The 18,134-nt window shown below is 40.7% G+C and overlaps 1 protein-coding gene across 9 annotated transcripts in view; it reads left to right on the top strand.

Annotated features, from left to right (window-relative positions):
- The window catches only part of LOC145450185 (uncharacterized), a 161,197-nt gene that overhangs the window by 130,755 nt on the left and 12,308 nt on the right, over positions 1-18,134 (top strand). For 6 of the 9 annotated variants that reach the window (XM_080328690.1, XM_080328689.1, XM_080328688.1 and 3 more), the window contains 34 exons: positions 2,205-2,340; positions 2,406-2,516; positions 2,574-2,632; positions 4,158-4,321; positions 4,378-4,482; positions 4,542-4,696; positions 4,762-4,928; positions 5,288-5,432; positions 5,496-5,528; positions 5,595-5,713; positions 5,781-5,894; positions 5,959-6,091; positions 6,159-6,269; positions 6,392-6,453; positions 6,880-7,046; positions 7,109-7,213; positions 7,375-7,532; positions 7,601-7,761; positions 7,859-7,997; positions 8,062-8,076; positions 11,851-11,996; positions 12,445-12,537; positions 14,209-14,338; positions 14,733-14,843; positions 15,047-15,102; positions 15,176-15,345; positions 15,645-15,740; positions 15,984-16,153; positions 17,002-17,156; positions 17,230-17,371; positions 17,446-17,475; positions 17,547-17,665; positions 17,731-17,844; positions 17,908-18,040. In XM_080328690.1, coding sequence (XP_080184816.1) covers positions 2,205-2,340; positions 2,406-2,516; positions 2,574-2,632; positions 4,158-4,321; positions 4,378-4,482; positions 4,542-4,696; positions 4,762-4,928; positions 5,288-5,432; positions 5,496-5,528; positions 5,595-5,713; positions 5,781-5,894; positions 5,959-6,091; positions 6,159-6,269; positions 6,392-6,453; positions 6,880-7,046; positions 7,109-7,213; positions 7,375-7,532; positions 7,601-7,761; positions 7,859-7,997; positions 8,062-8,076; positions 11,851-11,996; positions 12,445-12,537; positions 14,209-14,338; positions 14,733-14,843; positions 15,047-15,102; positions 15,176-15,345; positions 15,645-15,740; positions 15,984-16,153; positions 17,002-17,156; positions 17,230-17,371; positions 17,446-17,475; positions 17,547-17,665; positions 17,731-17,844; positions 17,908-18,040 — 4,024 coding nt within the window. The remainder of the gene's footprint in view (positions 1-2,204; positions 2,341-2,405; positions 2,517-2,573; positions 2,633-4,157; positions 4,322-4,377; positions 4,483-4,541; positions 4,697-4,761; positions 4,929-5,287; positions 5,433-5,495; positions 5,529-5,594; positions 5,714-5,780; positions 5,895-5,958; positions 6,092-6,158; positions 6,270-6,391; positions 6,454-6,879; positions 7,047-7,108; positions 7,214-7,374; positions 7,533-7,600; positions 7,762-7,858; positions 7,998-8,061; positions 8,077-11,850; positions 11,997-12,444; positions 12,538-14,208; positions 14,339-14,732; positions 14,844-15,046; positions 15,103-15,175; positions 15,346-15,644; positions 15,741-15,983; positions 16,154-17,001; positions 17,157-17,229; positions 17,372-17,445; positions 17,476-17,546; positions 17,666-17,730; positions 17,845-17,907; positions 18,041-18,134) is intronic. The other 3 variants (XM_080328687.1, XM_080328683.1, XM_080328684.1) reach the window with 2 other exon arrangements.

Consider the following 18,134-nt stretch of genomic DNA (forward strand, 5'->3'; position numbering starts at 1 on the left):
TAACCATCAGAAGATGCGTCTCAAGGTTTGAGCTACTAGAGATGTCAATTTTTATTGGGCGAAATGTGACGATTGTCATCTCCTGCTGTGTCGGAATATGATATATGATGCGCCGGCCGGAACTATCGCGTTTTCTGTGATTGTGATGTCAGACTGGCTCAGGCATTGAACATGGACGGAATTGATCGAAATACATACTGATCGTGAACAGACAGCGGCGTAATTGACTTCGATTAACCCTAATACTAAAACAGAACGATCAGAAAATGTCTTGCAGGCTCTTGATATCGAAACTTCTAACTCCCCTGAAATCAGAGTGACTAATGAATAGAGTCCAGCGCAGACTTTCCATTTGTGAGAATAATTCCTGCAACTTTAGTTTATTAGCCGTCACCAAAGATGCGTATTCGTTTGTTCTAGAGGTGAGTAATTGAAATCTCCTGATTGTAGGCGCGTGTGTTGGCGAGTATGTTGCGGGAGATTGCGAGCTGCTAATTGACTGCATAGTCGGACTAGCTAGTAATCTTATCTTATAGCAGCGTGATGTGTCGTAGTAGTGACGAGTATATTACGTGCGAGTCCGTTACACGAGGATGCTGATCCGATCTATGAATTATTGGCATTGGTGCATGTGGATTGTGGGTGTACTTAACCATAATAAACTGGCGCTACCTTGGTAAATTTGAAATGAATTCAATCAATTCAGCAAGCACGCCTGCTTAATACTATCGTAATTTTGCCACCATATACAAGTGACAGGTGATATTGAACACTAGCGAGTCGGCTCATTTGTCAATTATGACGCACTATGACGTCAGGAAAATTGGAGTTCAGCGCCTATGGTAAATATATACATGAATACATGTATAGTAAAAATGGAATGATTGGCTATAGTTAGAGTTTCATTTTAAACAAATGGTGTTTCAAAACACCTTGTTTAAAACATGTTTTGAACAGTGTTTCAAAAAAATTGCCTCTAAAAAATTGTGTTTTTTGTCTATCGTATAATTATGCCATATTGGCGTAAGTACTTTTGAAAAAATAAGTAATATGAGCCTGCGGACGGTTTGCACCCGATATAGTCTACGCACACGATATGAAGTGGTTGGAGCCCTCGAAATGGTTTGTCGGTTTAACAGGTTTATCACGGAGGTATAGATCATTGGAACTTAGTCGGTTTTCTGATGATGATGACGGCCGACCTTAAAAATGCTGCATAACGATATTTTTTGTCCATTTATCAGGGCTGGCCAACCTTTTCAGCCAACGGGCCACATTCGATTGACGAATTATTGCGCGGGCCACTAGCCGCGCGAAGATTTTTTGACGTTCATAGGTCAATAATATTGTCATTTGACTATATTGCGGGCCTGTTGTATATCGCTGGGCTAAGTTTGCGAGGACTGGGCTATTCGGCGCATGGACATGGATATCGAAAGATGCGACCAACATGCGTCAATCATTTCGTGCCTAGGTTCCATAGTCGACGGTCTTACTGCGAGCGCAAACGCAATGTCGCATATGATGAACGACACTTTGTCTCGTAATCGCGAATATAGTTAGACTCAATCTGATACATTAGGTGTACTTCCATTTTCACAAAAGAGCAACAATATTAAAAACAAGAAATCGAGTGACAACATGTTGCGCCAAGCTTGTATAAATTTTTTACCTTTGATAAATCTACCGCAAATTATTCTGCTTTATTGTAGTGTACGAAGATATACCAATATGTGAATGGCTGAAGGATCTGTCAATGCGTCAAATCTGATATTTTAGTCATCATATCTCAAGTGTTGCGGCCAGACTAATCAAATTTTTGGTTAGCCTTGCAAGTTCACAATCTGTGCGATCCATTTTTGATATTAGAAATTTCGGAAATGACCTCGCGGGTCACTCAAAACCTTCTCGCGGGCCACGGGTTGGCCGGCCCTGTAAAATTTATGACATGGGTCGAAAGCCTTTTTCGTCAAAGAATCCATATTTACCCTGGATTTTGAATTGTCAATGTAAATATACTGTGATGTCACAATTAGAAGATTAATGCCACGTTTTAAACATTTTTGTTTTGAATTGATTTTTGTTTAAGATGCAACCTCAGTCCTCAGTTATAGTCACTGTATTCGATTATACCTTATTTGCCTAACACTGATCTACGATATGGATATTTACGATTAGTAAAGCTTAGACGCTACCTGTTGCAGTATCTCTACGATTTCTGTGGACAAACACCTCCAAGGGGCTTCCTTTCAACCAGCAATTCAATAACAGTGCGATTTGTCAGCTCGTCCTACGTGCCGTCAACCGCTGTCGGATTTTCTTTTGATTGGACGACGGAAGGTGTGTTTTTAAATTGCCGTGTATCAGTAATCGGAAAATACATGAAAACGAATGCGATTTTACAGACAAATGTTTGTCGGACGAGTTTCGATGTTGGGATGGAACCTGCATTAAGCAGACGATGTTGTGCAACGGTATCGTTGAATGTCCGTTTGATGCTGCCGACGAGGCGTCGTGTAAGTTCATGATGAAACCCGTCAAGTTCATTTTCCTGTTAGCGTATGTTTCGACAGGCGCCGCGAACAACATGTCGCAGTGTGGAAAACAAGAAATAGCTCCAGCATTCAAATGGGTATGTTTCGCTACTAGCACTGTTGCCGAAAATGTACCTCTGATCTCCATTTTTATCCCGCAAGCGCCAGGGGGATTTGGAAAATATAGGCGTTAACCGGCCTACCACAATACGCAACTCTGGCCTTGAACCTTATAACTGCCTGATCCTATCGTTAAATCACTATCCTTGTCCCCAGCCGTGAACGACACATCTGGCTGAAAATGCTCTTCTCCAATTGACGCGAAATATACGTAATGCGGACGTTCGAGCGGGTCATTCGAGAGTCGAATCGGAGTGATGACCTTTTTTTAACCAACAAAACAAGATTTTCAGTAAATATTTCGAAATCAGCCGTTTTAAATTTCGGTAAACCAACTTTTATGATTTGATAAAACTGTCCTCTTCCCGATTCCAAAATATGGTAAACATACCGTTGTGCATTGTTCTTTTCAAGACACTCGTTTTTCTAGTATTTATGGAATGTCGACTAGGTTGACCATGTTACACCAGATCGATATTTTTCGATATCGGCTGCTTCGATTCTTGCGTTGATGACTCTCAGGGTGTCTCATTCCGTTAGTGCCTTTCGTAAGACATACTGCTTACGGCTATGAAGATTGGCTTTCAAGCAAGTACAGAGCCCCCTATAAGCTTTGAGTAGGAATTATATACACTAGAGCTGTGGTTCAAACCGCCGGTCCGTGGCAAGTTTCCTGCCGGTCTGCGACATATAATAACATTTTGTCACTCGATTATAAATTGAGTAAGAAGTTTATGGTTGTGTCGTAATAAAGATTTCATGGTCTACTTTGGGCGTATGTCACAATTCTGCGATTATTGTACGAAACTGTTTGATAGTAGCTTCCGACTCGTTTCGGACAAGTTAGATGTGGAACCTGCGAAAGACTCATAAACAAGAGTCGTTCAATTTCGACATTGCAAATAAGCGATCCTAGCAATATAACAGGGTCTGGCAAACCGCATGTCATTCCTTTCAAAGGATTACGAACAATCACAATAGTTAGTGCTCTTTAACAGGACTTCGCGAGCTTTGCCTTGCGTAAACTACAACAGGATAGTGCATAAAAACATGTAGCCTACTACCGAAAAGCAGCAACAAATGCAGTTCGCAATATTACATTTGAGCTACATACAGTTGTCGTAATTGCATTTAGGGGTAAGTTTTATTATTCAAGAGTAACCGGTCCGTGGCATTTGTTTTAAAGTTTTACCGGTCCGCGAGGTCGAAAAGGTTGCCAACCATTGCTCTAGAGTTGATCCTAGTCGAAACAAAGTTCGTGCGCATCGTACAACTACGCCAACTGACTGCAGTCGCTTGTTGAATTTACCGATGAATCTGCCTTGTTGTGTTGAGTGCAAATATCTCCAGGCTTGGAAAAAATGTACTTTGACGTAACGCGGGGATTCGTATCTGACACCGGTGTGCACAGTAACATTATGTTGACCAATAATCTTAAATTACCAATGATATCACGGCTTCATGATTAATGAAGGGTCGAGTAACCTATACCATCGTTGTCAGGACGCACGTATCGTCGGAGGCTACGAGGCTGAACAAGGATCCTGGCCTTGGCAGGGAAACATGCAAGTGCGTTCTCCGGGGTCCGTCGAATGGAGATTTCAATGCGGAGTCGTTCTGATTTCGGAGGAATGGGCGCTAACGGCAGCACATTGCTTCTCCGGAAAGTACGAATGAAGTTTCTAATAACACGGGAAAACCTATACGATATACACACTTTCAGACAAGAGATTCTGCTGACATTCGGCGATCACGACATGTCCGACAACGACACTGAACGCGAACAGGCAGTATCTACGAACGGGATTTTCATCCATCCTGAATACGAGTATGAAATGACAGAATGCATTTACGCGATCGGGTTTGTTACAACTACTTGTGTTTCAGTGACTCGTACTACGGCATTTTCCAAGGCTACGATATAGCGATGTTGCACTTGTTCCCAGCCGTTAACATCACCACCTGGGTGAAGCCCATATGCCTTCCACAATCTTCTCCCGAGCCCGGAACTGTCCTTGTGGTAACCGGATGGGGAGTCACAAGTACGTTATATTCTTACTTACATGGGCATATTGAATCCTTTTTTAAAATGAACCGTGTATCACAGATGTTCCAGACTACACCAGCCCTCATATCATGCACCAAGTTCGAGCGCCTGTGACGTCACAAGAAATTTGCTCAAAAGCGTATTATGATTATTATCTTTATGGTGAAGAAATGCCGGATACAATATTGTGTGCTGGTCTTCCTCGAGGGACGGCGAGTGCATGCTGGGTAGGTGTTGAATTTGTTGATGTAGTCCAATGACACTACTGATTTTTCTTACTTCTAGCAGAAATAACAATAAAACTATACTTGTTTTTCACCACAGTTGATAGATTGATTGCTCAGTAGGTCACGATGTCAATCTGATTTCAACAGTTTTTAAGGTTTTATATTTTATCGAGCAGTTATATAATGCTGTTAAAACATTGCTATTACAAGCCTTAGTGGAACAATTATAATAATTCATATTTGTAAAAAATAATCATTTGATTTCATCTGGGACAAAATTGTCTTGTTGAAGAATTTGAATTTCCTATCTCAACGAAATGCTCTTCATTTGTTTTTAATATCTCACTAATAATATTTAGGGGGATTCTGGAGGACCGGCCATGTATCTCAGAAACGGAACGTGGGAAGTCGCTGGACTGTCATCATTTGCCATAGAGTGTGGTACCACAGGAAAACCAACGGGATATACGGACGTGTTTAAGATGCTACCTTACATTTCTGACGGTATGTACTGATCAATATATAAAATCCGATTACACAGCATTACGTAAAGATTTCTACTTACAGTAATGAACAATGGAATTCACAGCCTAGGCCAAGGTGAGTAAGAAATTTTTCTGCTATAGTTCAGCACGCAGCTCGAATTGTATATTTGATACTTCTCAGTTGAATATACCATCAGAAATCAAACGTCGGGAAATATTTCTACTCCTAATTATGTCGCTGGACATAACTACCCGAACTTTGCTGATATAACATGGCGCGTGATCGTCGCCGAAAGAAAGGTATATACATGCTATCCTTCCACTTATCATAACCGAATATTACCATCGATATTTATGTTTTCGGAAGGTGATTTCTGTGAGGTTTGCCTCGGAGTTTTATATCGAGAACTCATATACGGACGAAAAATGCAGTTATGATTATCTCGTTGTCTATGATGGGGAAGAGAGCTCAGCTTCTAAGGTATGTTATTCGAAGCTAACACTAGATTATATCAAACTAATATATTATTACTAATATATATTAGTATGGAAACAAGAAATTCTGTGGTATTCTACCTCCACCGGACTTTGAGACGAAGGGGAATTCTCTCATTGTAAAGTTTAAAAGTGATTATTCTGTCGGTGCCAGAGGATTCTCGATATCATGGGAGGCAGTTCGTGAGTCATTCTGTTTGATAAAGTCCTACTGTAATCTATGAATGGATCGCTTCTGTATTGTATATAGAGGGTTGCGAGTCTGATGAAATGAGATGCTGGAATAAGTCATGCATTCCCGAGTCCGCAAGATGTGACGGGGCGATGGACTGTCCAGATAATGAAGACGAATTCCAGTGCGGTCAGTCTTTAGATTCTGTGCCATTGTATTGTTCATCGAAATTGGAAATTCACGTTTAAATTCGTGCAATGCTGGTTTTTCACATTAGAAGTTATTTTTAAAATTCGAATTCAAATTCGCAGCTCTTGCGTCGGAAGGATCAGCAGCTTGCGGAAAGCCAGAAATTGCTCCTGAATTTCCGTTTGTGAGTGTCTTCAATTTCAATATAAAGCCCGGTTTGAACCAGCTATTGACATTATGACCGGGGTGCAGTGAAAAAACGCGCGAGTCATGTATTGATAAAATGTACTAATGTAGTCATATAATGGAAATATACGACGACTAAGGGATTGTATAACTTCAACACATTGACACAGTGGGAAACTATTAGGTTGTTTAAGGGTAAATGCAATTTATCAGTAAAGGGAGAGAGAAGGTAGCGAGTTTATCAGATATCAACACAAGATTCAAAACCAGGATTGTTCAAAACGTTCGTACCCGAACAGCGATTTTGAAAATGTGCTCATTACCAATTCCAGCATGATTTCGTGTTCTCTAATAAGACTGCATACCTTTGCTTATAAACTAATCTTCAAAAAGGCGCTTCTAACGGCCATACATATTTTGACAGGTACCGCTCATAGTAGGTGGGCACCATGCCCGAGACGGATCTTGGCCATGGCAAGTCGGCTTGTATCGGAAGTATATATATTACTATTCAAGCTCTAGCTCATTTGCTTGTGGTGGCACCCTCATCTCCGACAAATATGTTCTAACCGCGGCGCATTGCATTTCGAGGTGAGGTTTTAATTATATAAATAATTTGTAACCAACCGGTGAACTTTCAAATCCTCATTTAGTTCATATACGTACGAAGTCGTCGTGGGCGATTATGACAAATCGATCAATTCATCACACGAGAAAACGATCAGTGTTTCCAACGTTATGATTCACAGATCTTACAGGTCAGCAGGAACCTTTTTTCTGATAACTCATACGCCGACGTTGTTACAAGAAATTTGAAGCGATACCTATGACTTATGATTTTTGAGATCTGTTCTACCGTCGAGTTTCTCGCACCGTCTCGGGGGTCGAGACGCGGAAATTATGTGTGTCCATTTTACAGTCCTTCTGATGGATACAAAAACGATATCGCCTTGCTGAAACTCGCCGAATCAGTTGATCTCTCATCCAAGTGGCACAAGTCGATTTGCCTTCCACGTCCCGGGGCAACGGGCCCGCCAGTCAACAGCACATGTATAATTACAGGTTGGGGAATAAACGGTAAATTTCTGATGAATTCGTTTGGTGAGAGATCGATACTGAAATTCTCCCGCTTTCAAAACGTTCAGACGGAGACCGGAATTCCGACTCGCCGGATATTTTGGAGCAAGCTCACGTGCGGATTTTAGATGACGCGGAATGCGCAGAGATCGCCGATAGCAACGGGAACAACGGCGATCACTTCATTTGCACCGGTCACCACGAACACGACAGGCAAAATGCGTGTTGGGTAAATTTTGTATATGTAAATTTCCTCTAGTGCACAGTCTATTTTTACTGTCCCTCGTGTATCTTCAATCGTGACATCATGCGCTGTTGCGTTTCAGGGCGACTCTGGAGGACCGCTCTCGTGTTTTGAGGAAGGAAGATGGGTACAGCATGGCGTCACATCGCACGGGACTGGCAGATGTGGAGAAAGAACGTTCTTTACCAACGTTTCTTTGTATCTGGACAGTATTCAAGCTGGTAGGGATTTGAAGCTTTGTATGCAGGCCTTTTTACATCAAACGACCTTTTCTGCATTTTTCAGTGATCAACGGCACAAGTGAGTTATTATGAATATAAAACGCACATAGGCCTACCTTTCCGCATGAGATATATGTCAATTAGGGTTGGGACTTCGGGATCGAATTTGAAATCCCGGGATTTTCGCTTCTCAATCCCGGGATTTCCCGGGATTAGCCAAATTGTAAAATACGCATAATGCAAGCTACATAAACAACATTTATTCCTTATAATATTGATTCCTAACCGCGGCTCCAAGGTAGCCTTCTTGCGGCTCTGAGTGACCTCTAAATATGCCAAAACATATAATGGACGACAGTGATTGTTTGTTTCTATATATAGTTATAGGCAATTTTTGTATATGAATGCTGAAATGAGGAATACTAGATATCTCTAAATCCGTCCAAGGCCGCTTCTGAAAACAGAGAAACAGAATTCTCGTGGACTAGCGTCAAACGCACGGAGGAATACCCGTCAGACAACGACATATCTTGAGTTCTGCTGCTCGTAGACCTTTATATATCGTTTTTTTTTTGAAGAGTAAATTACGACACAATTTCACTAACATTAAAATAACGGCTCATAGTCAAGTATAAATTGCAATAAGTCCAATATTTTCATTGAATAATCATCTGCAAACTTGTGTATCACGTGCTGGAATGTATGAAGAGTTATCACATAACAACAAAATAGTATGTTGAGTAATGATATGCATTTTCAATTTATATCAATGTATAGCACTTGCCAATCTGCGTCTACCAGTGCTAGAATAACAGATATACAATCTGTAGAAGTCTATGTGCATGTGCATGCTTTCGAGTTTGCTAGATGCTGAGATTTGGAGGTAGGTTATCAGATACCTTTAGAATCAGTATATAGTCTAATCGGGTATTTTAATGCGGCTCCCTGCGCATCAGAGTTGGATCAATTGTAATTTGTAATTGAGCTAAATGTAATTAATTACATTTTTTCATGTAATTGTAATTGTAATTGTAATTAAAGCATTTCTATTTTGTGTAATTGTATTTGCAATTGTAATTTGATCAAAATTTTGCTCAATTACAATCTCAATTACATTTTCATGGAAAGCTGACAATCACAACATTAAATAATCATTTAATCAATCATTTATTCGTCGCACCAGTGAAAATCCGGTACGAACCAGGATGACGACGTGGGGCCTTAAGGCCTTAGTCACGCTAAATTGTTTCCCATACTTCTGTAGCAACCGAAAACTTTGTGAATTACAATATAGGCTAAACCACGGGTTCTCAAACTGGGGACGTGCCCCTTGGACGGCGTGAAATCATCTTAATGGGGCGCAACGCTCCAGTGAACTGAAATCTTTTCCGCGCTTGGCCCGATTTATGGTTGTTGCTCGGTGTATAGTCTGAATTTCGTGTTGCAGAATTCTCTCATAAACAGTCATAACCTTCCCTACCGTCAAACTATATGTAAGGATTGCTAACTTTTTGGTTTCATTGTGTGCTATGACGATAAGGGGGACACGAAATATTCACTGTCGTAAAGGGGGGCGTGTCTGAAAAAGTTAGAGAACCCGTGGGCTAAATTAAATCTTAATATTTCAAAAATGGATGAACAGCAAATAAACTCTTCTGAAACCTGTGCTGAACCATTTCCTACACCACGGCCAAAGTTTTTTTAATCTCTGACCAGTACCGAGGCTTATTGTTGCAACAATAGCAAAAATAAATTCAAGTTTCCAACCAAGGCTTCATCAAAATTGATCACGCATTTGTAAAGATGTTACCTCAATCTTACCTCCAATCTTGTCCAAATTTACTGGGCCAGAAACTTTTCGCACCCTAATGTTCATCATATGCAATCTAACAGTTTCCGAGCAAGTGAAAATGTAAATGCGAACCAAAATATTGTAATTCTTAGTTATCAGGAGGTTCTTTCCTTTTGCATTTATTTTAATTTCGCGCACCTTATCGGTATTATCCTTATCGCTGACGCCTTAACAATTACATTTCATTATCCTCACTCAGCTCTGAGTAGCCTAATCGTTTGATTACATTTCATTGACTGTCCTGTAGCCTATTCGCTGTTAGTCGCTCAAACCTTTGGTTCTTAACAGTCACTAGAAACATTTGTGTGTGATAGTAGTTTTCAGTACTCATGATTAGGAATAGTTCGAATACGTTCGAGTTTTTTTTAATTAAAGGGTATTCTACATATCAGGAATGGAACAATTGAAACATGAATAGCTTGAGATTGTTGCTAATTACGTCGCTACGGTTGTCAAAGAACACCTCTTTACTGAATCAATCACCTGTTTAAAAGTAATTGTAATTGTAATTATAATTGTAATCAATTACATGTTTAACAGTAATTGTAATTGTAAAGGTAATTGTAATTTGATATTTTTAGCGTTGAGTAATTGTAATTGTAATGTAATTGAAGCATGCAAGGAAGTAATTGTAATTGTATTTGAATTAAAATATTGTAATTGATCCAACTCTGCTGCGTATACTATGAAGTTTGAAATGCGGCTCCGACATTCAAATTGGTTAGGAACCCCTGATAAAGAGTATCATCGCTTAGACGGTTTCGTAATTTGTTGGCAAAATATCCTTAAAATATGGGCGGGGGCGCCAGACGTAGGCCATTTTCGAAAGGGGTGCTGCAGGGACGTAAGGTTAAGAAACAATGTTTTAGACAACCTGTCTAGTTTTTGACACTGCTTTATTACCAAAAAATTACACATGACGCTACGTAAGCCCTGGTAGATGCTGTTCACAAATCCCGGGATTTCATTGGGGCTAATCGCGGGATCGGGATTTCCCGGGGTCCCAACGCTAATGTCAATCTTAGTATCTTTAAAATACATACAAACACCCTACACAATTACACATTTATGGAGGGCTGCAAGTCTGAATGCAGTTTTTCAATGAAAACCGATGCCTTCCACCAGTCTGCCAATAATAATTGTCCAGTTATAACTATGGTGCTTTGATTCTACTTACCAAATCGAAGCTATGTCGTAAGTACTCAGAGGTGGTCAAAGTATGCAAAGTTGCCACTCCAGTAGAAATATATTGCTACTCAATTACAAAGAGATAGCTTATAGCGATTTCGAAGACATGTCAAAACTAGTTCAAGCGGAAGTAGAAAATCTAAGATGCAACAATTTCTCTGGTACAAGTAATTTCGAAATTGCACTATATAATTGCGACTAACGCAAAACGTCCGATGGCGGTACAAATAGGTGGAATCTTCAAATATATATAATCAGTTGCTGTGACGGATGGTCCTGGACCAATTGCACTCGTAAAAGTAATGCAAACTTATACTTAAAGTGCGGCTTTTTAAAATTCAAAGTGTAAAAAGTAAATAGTTTGGTCGAAATACAGTAGAAGTAGGAGTAGTAGAGTACTCCGTTACTGATAACCTCTGTTAATAACTGGAATAAATTTTAATTTAATTAACTTAAATACGGTAAAGACAGGAAAATGGCCCAAAAAGTGATTCAGCCATCGTGGTATCGTATGTGCTCGTTTCGTCCCTACCAATCATTACGTTACTGTTGAAATTGGTTCTGCTCTCCAAACAAAGCTCTTAAGTTATCCTGGTTAAGCCTATGAAATGTCCATAAAAGTCAATCAACAATCAAAGTAGCGGCTATCTGTTCAATCTTGAAACCGCCTTACTGGTGGGGTAACTGAGTAAGTGACTATTAATGCCAGAAAATTGAACGGTTTGTATATAGTTGTACAGTATATACTTGATATGACAGCAGTTCTCCATTAACGCTGACAACGGCGGCGTTGGTCTCATATTTGCTCTTCAGATTCAGGTCAGGGTTGCGACACATTACAAGTACATGAAGGAGAAACGGGATCCGTGCTGTATCCTACTCGAACCTCGGACTTCGTCGAGCGCGGCAGTTTTGTGAGAGCTAACTGTTCGTGGTTACTCAAGGGCCCACCTGACACGGTATGTGATCCATGATCGTTGTAATAACCCAACTCGAATGCAATGGTGGTCCCCGACGAAGTAAGCGCACTGATTACTATTTGGGTGATCAAGCCGTTACGACTATTCAATATACTTCACCCTCCGCTTTACGATTTTATAAATAGAGCCTCTTCAACATATAAGCGCAATCATCAGAAGATCCAGGTAGTTAGTGCCTTACATACATTTCCATGAACAGGATGAAGGTATATAAGGGGATCTAAATATTTCGTCAATGAAAATTGGCATCATATCAAAAATGCATTGCATCGAGTCTGTATATAGTGTTGTGCTATAACGAGCTATATAATTGTTCTGAAAGTATTTTGTTCGTATAAATTTTCTAATTTTACTTGGTTAAAAATGATTTCTCAAGTGCGCAATTAGTGGCTATATTCTTCTCACGTCTGTTCCTTCCATTCTCCAGCTGCTTATAATACGCATCGAAGTGCCAAGCGACCGCAGTTTTTACAGCAGTTACCTCACAATTTACGACGGCAACTCGACATCCGATCGCCAGGTTAGGTTCCTCTCCATTTCTGGTAACACGAGCATCGCCACTAGGGTTGGATTATCCGGATAACGGTTAACCGGTTAACCGGAGGTATTTTCACTATCTGATATCCGGATATTTTTCTGCCGGTTAACCGGATAAAAAAGAATCGTTGCTAATGCATTTTACACGTTTTAGTAAGCTTCAATAAGTCGTATTCAGTGTTGGCACGGCCGATTTACGAGAAGCGTGTTGCCAGTTAGCGAGATGCGTCTGTACACATTGCACAATGTAATGTGACGCGATCTCCTGCTGAGAAGTTCGTTAAATTAGGTCATTGATTGCCGCGCGCTCGGCTATCGTGTCTGGCCTGATTTATCGCGTCTTCAACAAGCCGATAGTTCCACTGGATTGAAGAATCGCATCTGCAATAGGCCATGTGCAGTGTACACACTATTCCATCGCTGGCCTGCACTATCGCATCTTCATTGGCTTGGTGCTCACGATATTATCGTTGACCTACACAATCGCATCTGCAATAGGCCTACGAACGATATAATCGCTGGCCTAACCGGTCCGTGGACATATGAGCATGCGACATTACAGCATGCGAGACTTCGGCATGCGACAATTTGGCATGCGACACATGCTCATGTGAGTTAAATTACGGGTTAGGGGTAGGTTAGGGTTGGATTTATGGTTGGGTTAGGGTTAGGCTTTAGGTTAGGTTAGGCTAGGTTAGGTTAGGTTAGGCTATGTTTCGGGTTAGGGTAAGTTTTTGGGTTATACAGTCACATGCTGAAGTGACGCATGCTGTTGTGTTCCATGCTGAACTGTCGTTTTCCATTGTGTCGCATGCTCATATGTCGGGCAACCGGCCTAACCATCTCGGACCCAGCATGCATTGGCTCCTATCTCTCGATGGCTTGTTGACGATATGCCGTTAAGTGTATTCTAATTAGGGATTCTGAGAGTGACACCGCGAAACTGAATGACATCGAATGCTCGCAAAAATGTGCGTGCGTGCAAGCATAATTGATTTCCGCTGATGATTAATTCGAAAAAAAAATCGAAACCCCCTGATTTTATTTCAATCCCCCTACATTTTCGGCTGGCTGCGTGCCTGATCACGTGAATTAGAGCGAGGTATCATGTCGGCATCAATTCCAGTATCAGCTAGTCGTCCTTCTAGTACTCCAAACCTAAACATAAGGATGGTCAAAAGGATATAAAGCCGTTGAAGTTTCCGGCGTACGACCTGCCAACCTTTTGACTCTCTACGAAGCGCTGCTTTCTATTCAGCTCACTTCTGTGGAAGCTGAAAAAGCATTCAATGAACGTGGACTCTTTGTTACAAAATTCCGGTCCCGGCTACAGGATCCCACAATTGATGCATCTGTGCTTTATAAAGAGGGCATTGCAGAAGCAGTGAACATTAAATTTGCGTGGTTTTTCTCGTATTCGCTCATACTGCGCGCGTATGTAGGTAGGCCTATACTCTACAATAACACTGTGTAATGATTTTGAGATCCGTTTTACATGCAGACCTAATGAAATCGATTGTCTCACTTAGCAGTTATTATCCAGTTAACCGGTTAGATAAATTCCAAAATATCCGGATATATCCGTTATCCGGATAGTGAAAATTATTGATATCCGAACTAACCCTAATCGCCACTATCTCTGATTCCCGCACAGGTATTCGACGAAACGGTGGCAATCAGTGACAGGTCGATTCGCGCATTCGAATCAACTACAAATCAAGTACTAATGAATCTTGAATCCCGCGACAGTCTGCTATCATTGAATATATCATGGGAAGCAGTGGGTGTGTGTTATAAATATTCGATATGCATGTGCTAGCGCTCATGTAATATGTATCACATAGAACAGTGGTTCGTGACATTACTGATATCATTACATCCAATAAGAACACTACCTTTTTCAATTACCCCCGTTACTTGTTACATAATCGCGAGATTTTATTGTCAGCGTATTGAATGAATTTGATCAAATAAACAAACCCCTAGAAATTCTACATTTCACCCACTCGGGGTTAATTACTAATTAGTCACAGGTAAAGAATCACTGGGATAGTTTATGTGTTGATGGAAGTTTAGAAAGTATAGCCAACTGAGCGCCTTAATTTCCCAATTAGCTGGCGCAGTTGTTTGATACTAAATCGCTATGGAAAGGCATATAATGTTTTTTTTCTGTTCAAGTTGCCTGTTCCGCCGATCAGTTCCGATGTTGGGATGGCTCGTGCATTAATGGAGCCTTGAAATGCGACAATCGGAGTGATTGTGACGACGGAAGTGACGAGAAGATATGCTGTGAGTATACAAGATCATATGCTTGCTTGACCCGCGTATGCACTCTTACATATCTAGAATAATTGTAAAATGTACAATCGTACATATATGTCTACATATATATGAGCACAGTGCGAAAACTCCATAAAGTGCATGTGTAGTGAATATCGCTGATGCACCAGGGCCCAGGCGAAGGATTTACAAGTCTATTGATCTCATTGCAGCTCGACCAGAACCAGTCGAATGTGGGCGACAAGATATTGCCCCGGAATTCAACTGGGTAAGAGCAGCAACAAATAAATTAAATCTTAGATTACGCACGTCATATGTCGATTGTATCGTATATCTTTCAGAATGCCAGGGTGATCGGAGGATCTATTGCCGTGAATGGATCTTGGCCCGGTCAGGCTTATATCGGACGGAATTACAAAGGATCATCGTATTTATCGTACCGGTGCGAGGCGACGATACTAAATCACCGCTGGGTGCTTACTGCGGCGCGATGCGTCCAGTACATATCGGAGTGAGTCCGAGTATTTATCTTTAAATCTATGTTGTATGCTAGTAAATAATGTAGCCTATAATATTGAAATATCGAGGTACCTCAAATATATATTACTGTGCCTGGAACTTTTTGAGAACTTTCTGAAATCAGTCACAATATGCGCCTATGATGGCCCTTGGTCTTCATTTCCTAATTTCTTCTCCACACAAAAAATTTTCGCGCAAATTTGTGGCATTCTGCCTGTTTTTTCAAAGTCTATAATCAGATTGATCGCGCTCTGTTTGCGAAAATTGATTCAAGTTTTTTTTTTATTTCAGGAATTACATCGTCGTCGTGGTGGGAAATCATGACGTGGTAACTCGTTACAACGAAGACGAAATGTATCGTGTTGCTAGTAAACACGTTCATCCCAGGTAAATATGGCGTGTTTGACGTATAAATAAACAATTTTTATGTACGAAAATATATACATGCAAGCCCAATGTATGCCTTTATACAACAATTTTAGAACGAAAACCGTTCGCGTTAACTGTGATCTCAATACATATCATGATATCTTTAAGTTTATAGTTTATTCGATATACCGAGCATCAATTTGGAAACGTGCCGCGAAGTTTCAACACATGTGACAGATCGTTCGTAAATTCCTGTTGCAGATATTCGTCCTCGTACTATAATAGATACGAGTTCGACATCGCCATATTGGAAGTGCAAAAGTCGATCGAGTTTTCGTCATACGTACAGCCTGTGTGTTTCGCACAAAGCGACGATTTCACCGAACCAGAAGTGGGCGAGCAATGCGTGGTACTGGGCTGGGGAAATACAGGTAGACTATGTTGTCAATCCGGTTTTAATTGGTTTGATACACAAATTCAACCAAGTAGAATGTTGCTGATTATTAAACAAAAAATTAGGTGCTTATCGTCGAGTGAAGGTTATACCGTGATATATATACTGCTAAAAGTATTGCTTGATGTTGAATTCACACATAATACTTCTCAAAACTTGTCACGTGTCACTTGTGTGATCGGTTACATTTTCTTTACTCCGATGATGGAAATGTATGCCCAGTGTGATAAGGACAGTGGACGTGGCGAGATAGTGTAGTGGTCAAATCCACAGCTGCAACACCAATGGGTTGCGGGTTGGAGTCCGACGGAGGTCGACTCCAGAATTCCTACCCAAGTGTTGGAGCTTTATATAGGCTCCTCCTCGCCGTCTCATCTGTGTAAGGCTGTAAGCGGTTTCATAAGCCTATAGAAGTGGCCGTGCTACAAGTCGGCAGCTAAGGAATAAAAATTAAGAGGAATGGCGTGGTGCGAATAACCATAGTAGTCGACAAACACCACGAACACCACAAACAAACAACAAATACATTAGACATGAACTCAAGCTTGAACAACCTCGTAAACTTGATGACATGCGAGACACGATTGATCAGCGAGATCTTGGTAATGACTATATGCATAATTCGTTGGGTTGTCTGAACAAAGAACATGTAAGTTAGCGGGTTCCAGACCAGGCTACAATGGGAATTCTTTCCTGACACTTTAGTTGAAAATTCAAGTTTAAGATCCTGAGCTGCACTCCAAATTCACGGTTACTGATTGTAAGGATATGGGACCATCGAAAGAGGCCTTATCTCTGCTTATATTCCAACGTTCACTTTGTTAGATGATGGAAGTTATCGATCGACAAGCCTACGACAGGGCCGAGTTCCAATCATGAATAATTCCGTATGCGAAGAACAATTAAGCTATTACGTATTCAACGAAGAGAACATGATATGCGCCGGCGATCCAGCAAACGGGGGAATAGGAGCCTGCTCTGTAAGATATTCGTTATCGTTATACCTTTTACGTATCCTAGACATCGCACAATAATTAATCCGTATCACTGCAGAACGATTTTGGACCTCTTATGTGTTTTCGCAATAATACATGGATGCAATTTGGAATCGTATCGAGACAGACAAGCTGCGGAAGACCCGAAGGAGTGGATGTCTTTACCAAAGTTTCTTCTTATTCCCAATGGATTATGGAAGGTATTTGAAAAAGTCGTAGTACAAAAGTATCACTTGTATCAAATCTGATTACTGCTATCACCTTGTTTTGGCAGTGACGAATGGAACGTCGGAATCAGTGGAAGGTACATTCGAATATCATGATCCCAATTTTAGAACATTACAATGTATCAATATTCTTGTGTATATTTTATAGCAATTTACAACATCACTAACCAAACGTCTGGGACCATTTCATCCCCGAATTATAGCCCTACTGGACGATATCCAGCTTCCTCAAGCATCACCTGGCACGTCACCGCCCCAGAAGGCTCGGTAAGCCACTTACCGTAATGATGGTGTCGATACGAAATCTTTATATATTTATGTGCATTTAACAGCTAATAGCAGTCAAGTTCAACCCGCTCTTTTCCATCGAAGAATCTAACGGTGATGAGTTGTGCGATTACGATTATTTGACCGTGTATGATGTGCAAAACGGGATGCCTGTGATGGTATATGTCAAACAATCTATTCTTCTTTTTTACGAATACCCTTCATCAAATATTATTACCCAGTATGGCAACAAAAGGTTCTGTGGTAACCTCGCGCCGCCTGACTTTGAAACGCAAGGAAATTCGCTCATCGTGGAGTTCAAAAGTGATATCACCATTGAATATAGAGGTTTTTCGTTATCATGGAAAGCAGTTGGTGAGTTTTGTCTCTCGTGAGGCCCATAATAATAATAATGAAGGTGTGAAAGCTCGCAAATAATTAGTTACAAAAGTAGATACGCTCGAAGGGT

Source organism: Botryllus schlosseri, chromosome 11 (assembly GCF_051294905.1).
Source record: "Botryllus schlosseri isolate E-star chromosome 11, Bs_hap1, whole genome shotgun sequence".
Lineage (NCBI taxonomy): Eukaryota > Metazoa > Chordata > Ascidiacea > Stolidobranchia > Styelidae > Botryllus > Botryllus schlosseri.